Source organism: Cnephaeus nilssonii (genome assembly GCF_951640355.1).
Source record: "Cnephaeus nilssonii genome assembly, chromosome: 24".
In the NCBI taxonomy this organism is placed as follows: domain Eukaryota; kingdom Metazoa; phylum Chordata; class Mammalia; order Chiroptera; family Vespertilionidae; genus Cnephaeus; species Cnephaeus nilssonii.
In genome coordinates, this window is record NC_137095.1 from 2,695,282 (window position 1) to 2,700,887 (window position 5,606).

General features: G+C 43.1%; 1 protein-coding gene across 1 annotated transcript; it reads right to left on the bottom strand.

Moving 5' to 3' along the window:
• Window positions 1–1,226: 1,226 nt before the first annotated feature.
• On the bottom strand, window positions 1,227–2,512 carry LOC307094823 (ubiquitin domain-containing protein UBFD1-like). Its single transcript, XM_079763880.1, has one exon. It carries the CDS (start codon window positions 2,501–2,503, stop codon window positions 1,571–1,573), a length of 933 nt encoding a protein of 310 aa, XP_079620006.1. The 5' UTR covers window positions 2,504–2,512; the 3' UTR covers window positions 1,227–1,570.
• Window positions 2,513–5,606: the final 3,094 nt, after the last annotated feature.

Below are 5,606 nucleotides of genomic sequence, written 5' to 3' on the forward strand. Positions count from 1 at the left end.
TGTATTAGGGAGAAGCCCCCCATTGATTAGGGCCCACCACCCAGTTCACCTTGGCAAAGTCCTGCCTCTGGCCAGCACACACACACCCCTGAAGTTCTGGTATTGTGTGAGTCTCTATTTTTGCATTATGGGGGTAATTTTCCACTTTGATTTCATTAAAAATAATCTGCCTCCCCCTCCCCGCCAACCACACACAAAGCCAGTCCCAGAGGTAGCATGGATTCTCCAGGAAATGCTGCTATGTTTTCAGTTATGAGAACATTCTGCTATACATTGGCAGAGAATATAACCTAATGGTTTTGTGGATTTTACTGGCCCCTCTAGAGTGTTCACCTTAAGGTTGATGCTCAACAGGCAAGAACTCAATGGTAGAGGAAGGATAACCCTCTAATAATCAATCCCAGGTTGTGTCTTTTGTAACCAGTCAGCACTCCTGTTGGTTCTGATGGTAATAGCCTTACACAGCTTGCAAATATTTGCTGCCAATGAGGCCAGGCTGTTCCTACCAGGAGATGAGAACTGACATGCAACAAACTGCACTTTCTAATGTGTACTATTTGGTGAGCTTTGATGTACATATAAATCTGTGAAACCATCACACATGAAACAGACTTATCTGTCTCCAATACACACAGTGAAGCAGAAATAAATTTACAATTTTGAGCACCCATAACACAGAGTTTATACTTTTTAAAAAGTATTTTAAACATTACTTTTATTGATTCTTTTTAGCTCCAATGGAAGGAGAGGGAGAGAAAGAAACATCTATATTAGAGAAATGTATTAATCTGATGCCTCCTACTCTCTCCTTACGGGGGTGTGAGAAGGGCATATGCCCTGACCTGTTCTAGTGACCTTTACATGTGGGAGATGATGCCCAACCGACTAAGTGACACTGTCCAGGGCAGAGTAAATTTTTTTATTATTATTTGTTAACTATTATATTAATTTCCTTACCAACAACTCTAAACCTTCTTTTGGCACACCCTATATTTACCTCCTTCCCTTTCATAATCTCTCTCTCTCTCTCTCTCTCTCTCTCTCTCTCCCCGCTTCCCCAGTCCTCCTTGCAGGCATTGATTTTCCGTCCATTACAACACATTAGTTCATATTTTTTATAATTTTATAAGCACTAGAATGTGTGTGCTCTTTTTTTTGTTTGTTTGTTTGCAACCAAAGATTTATGAAAATATTTGTTGAAATCACTTTTTAAAAAAAGCAGAAAGCTTTTGACCATTCCTTTCTAAACAAAACCTTGGCAGATCTACTCTCAAATACACTTAAGAGTATTCCACACGACACTTTCCGAGTTCAGATTTATTGGTTTCCACTGTACTGACTTTAAAATGGTGTGAAGCTGACTGCAAGAAAGGAAACCGGTGATTTTAAGTTAGGGTTAAGCTACGGGTGAAAGAACATCACCTCTGGCTTCGGTCACCACATCACCTTAGATTGGGTATAGATTGTGTGAGCAAAGTTCCAGAACTCTGAAATCCGGGGGTGCTGCAGGCCTCTCCCAGCAATGTCCTTCACTGTGGGTCAGTCTCCTAGGCCAGAGGTGAAAGTGCTTTCAAAAATACTGCCGCTTCCCCAGCACAGTGTCTTTGATTGCATCCACATATTGAGTTGGAACCCAGTACACCCAGTAGTAAGAGGCTTCCGTGGGGCCCAACTGAAACGCCATCATGTGGTAGTCCTCGTGCCCTTCGATGGGTTCACTGACCACGTTTTTAATGGAGCCCATGGGTAGCTTCTCGGTCCGCTCTTTCGTGCCGATCCACAGCTGGTCTTGTTCTAGCTTAAAGGTGAGTCTCACTTTTCCCCCAGATTTATTGTACATGCCAGACAAGGGGACTGTGGGCAGGCGCTCCTGGGCCCCCTTAACAGATGGCATCACGTCCTCAGGTTTCCCTTTATCCAGCACTTTCCTGTGTTGTTTCTGCCTGCACAGCGGCTCCTTCTTGTTCTCTTCGGCCTTGGCGTCCTGCTGCGCAGAGTCTTTGGGCGTGTTTACTGCTAAAACATCATTTATCGTGGAACCAACCACCATGATCTTGGCTCCGCTGGTCACCTTTATTTCCCTCAACGTCTTATCCTCAGGGACGAGTCCCTTATACATGACTTTCTGCATGGCTGGCGGGAGACCTGTGATCGAGTGAATCTTCTGTTTCAGCTCGGAGCCCGTACTGTCCAGGGGGAACTTCACGTCGTGCTTCGTCTTGTTCCAGATGATCTTCAGGTCCACCAGCTCCCTGGCCGCGCCGCCGCCGCCCGCGTCCTCGCCATTGCTGACCGAGGCCTGCGCCGCGGGGTCCCCAGGGGGCTGGGCCGGGGCCGGCTGCGGGCTGCCTCGCGCGGCACAGGCGTCCTCGGCCGCCGCCCCCGCCGCGGCTTCGGCCTCCACGCAGTTGAGGGGCCGCGCGGGCGCCTCGGCCGCCACGGTCTCGGCCTCCGTGTCCATGCCAGGCTCCTCCATGCCATCCGGGGCCCCGGCCGCCGCCATGATGACTGTGTACAACCTAGAATGTGTGTGCTCTTTAACAAATATTGGTTTCCTCCATGCTGCACAGTTATTTTGAGATTCAACACGAACGCTTAGGTGAATAGTTAATTTTTATTGCTGAGTAGTATTGTGATCTGTGAATTACCACTTTAACTATTGTTCTGTTTATGATTTTGGTCATTTGCAGGGTTAGGATATTATAAATAAATCTGCTGGGAATATTTGCATTCACTTCTCTATATAGATATAAGTTTTACTGATCACAATGTTGTTGTGTAGGTGAATGTGTGACATTGTAAGACATGTGGAACTGTGATCTAAAATGGTCATTCTCTTTGCGCTCCCACCCACCCACAGTAATAAAAATCCCACTTTTTCTGCAACCTTGCCAGCACATCCAATGGTTAATCTTTGTAAATACTAACACCATAAATGAGTATAGTATTAATTCCCTTTCTTTTTAATTCTATTTACTTAAGATTTTTTATGGTGATCATTTTTCATACATTTATTTACACTATCTATCACATTTGTTAAAATGTTTGTTCAGAATCTTTTACCAATTTTTTAAATGAATGTATTACCTTGAGAGCATTATGCTAGGAAACATAAGCCAGTCAGAGACAGATAAGTGTCACATGATCTCACTCATGTGTGGAATGAAGTGAACAGCATAAACTGATGAATAAAAATAGATCAGGAGACAGAGAAGATGCAGGCAGACCTTCAAACCTCAGAGTGAAAGTAAGAGAGGGTGGCTGGGGGGTGGGATGTGTAAGAGATCAACCAAAGGAGTTGTATGCATATAAGCATAACCATTGAACACACACAAGAGGGGAGTGAAGGCCTGGGCTGGAGGGTGGGGGCAGGTTGGAGAGAAAAAAAAGGGAATATGCAATGCTTTCCACAATAAAGAATTTTAAAAAATAAAATGAATTTATCAATTTAAACAATAGGAGGACAGTGTGCAATGTAAGACATGTTTGAAGTTCACTCATTTCTCAGTGACTGCAATGACTTCTTTGCTATATGGAACCAGAGTTTTAAATATTGGAACAGAAATCCTTTCTCAATTTTTAACCCATGTAGAATTTAAATGCACTTGTACCATACACTTAAAAGATTTAATCTGCATTGTTAACATTCTCCACAAAATTTAATAAGTTTGAGCATTCAATAATGCATTCAGTGAGTCTACACTTGTCATCTTTGTTAATATCCCTGGTGTAAATACTTTCATCATCATGAGATCCAAACTGGAAAAATGATGGCACTGAACATGGACATGATAAGATATTTCAGTAGCACATCATTACATTTTATTTCCAACATGCCGATACAGCAGCACCAAATATGCTCAAGAACTTTCATAAAAAAACAGTAAAATTACAGGGATGCATCAAGTTTAAACCTTTCTTAAAATTTGATTGAAGTAGAATTGATATAAAATGCCAAGTTCCGCCGGCCCTGATCAGAGCCCCCAGAAAATGACGCCATAAGGTGAAGCCATTGGTGGTCAGTGGGGGCCTCCCTGAGAACATCCAGGAAGGGGTGGCAGAGTCCAGTTGGAAGGCCTGCTGGGAGCATGCCTCCACCTATTTGGGAGATGGAGGGAGGTCACTGTGGCTGCTTTGCACAACTTAAATTAGAAAGGGGGTCCTGGCTGACATGTGGGCGCTGTGACAGGACTTGACCTTCTCCTCAGGAGGCCTCACAGTTTCCCTCCTGCCCCAGGCTGCCTTCAGAAGGGCTGATGGGCAGCCCCTTCAGAAAAATCATTGCCAGCGGGAAATTTACAGTCCTGAATGCACATGAAGAATCCACGGGCTTAAACACTTTTGCTTATTTAGGAGTAAAAGTGCATCTGGAAGGTGCTTTAGTTTACTCACCACAAGGATAGCTCTCCAGAGGAAAATGACAAACACAGAAATGTACAAGGAGACAGTGATGATGGTCAGCTTCCACAGAATTTCACAAAACTCGCTGGAGGACACAGTAATGGGCAGGATATGCAATAGATGGAATACTATGTGAGATCCTGAGGAGCCTTAGACACTTACAATACATCTGTCTCAGGAAATCATCTTTCAAATCCCAACAACAGCCTCCATGTGATCCCCAGAGGATTCTCTGCTTTAAGATAGACTGCAAGTTGGCAACCTCCTGCCTCCTGTGTCACTGGCAGTATTTATAGGCATTAAAACATCGTCTCACTAGGGAAAGCACAGTTTCTAGTTCACCATTGGCTCTGCTCACTCCTGTGTCTAAAGTTATGTTGGAATCCCTCAGTAACAGCTTCTCCCATGGGAAAGTTAATTTTTATCACTCAAAGACTAACTGAAGTTAAAAACATAAAGAGATGACTTTAATCAGAAACCATCAGATTTAAGGGCTTAAATAAAAACAAAGTGGGGATCATGACTATGACACTAATAGTGTGTGTTTTGTTGTTGTTGTTGTTGTTTTTCTTTTCAGAAATCCGTGATATTTATTCTTTTAGCCTCTTACATGAAAGGAGACAGACTTCCACTGAGTTCAGATGATTCTGACAATTGTTCTAGAGATATAGGTTTAGATTTAACCATATGTACTTGAAACATAAACAGCTTATTTTTTTAAATTCTGTCCCAGGGAATTCTTTATTAATTTGAGGAGAGAGAGAGAGAGAGAGAGAGAGAGAGAGAGAGAGAGAGAGAGAGAGAAAGGGAGAGAGAGAGAAAGAAAAGAAAAAAGAAGCATCGATAAAAAAGAAAACATGGATCAATTGCCTCCTCCTTGTCTTTGTGAACAAGAATTTAATTTACAAACTAGTTAGTTACGTTCCCTTAGTATGAATCAAACAAGGCACCAATTTTTGGGGGTGTGCTTTACGGGAGGATGCTCCAACCCACTGAGCCCCCTGAGCAGGGCAGCATCTTAATTCTTAATGTTTCCTTTAAGATATTAAAGCATCCAGGTAGGCGTGTGCCCTGACCTGGACTGGAACCAGTGAGCTTTCAGGGCAAGGGATGCTGCCCAACCAACTGAAGTGCAATGGCTAGTGTAGAGATTATTCTTGGTGTTATTATTTACCAACTATTGTATTAATTTTCATACCAACAAC

Excerpts from the sequence above, each read along its gene's own strand:
- LOC307094823 (XM_079763880.1), bottom strand. The coding sequence starts at position 2,503 with ATGGCGGCGGCCGGGGCCCCGGATGGCATGGAGGAGCCTGGCATGGAC.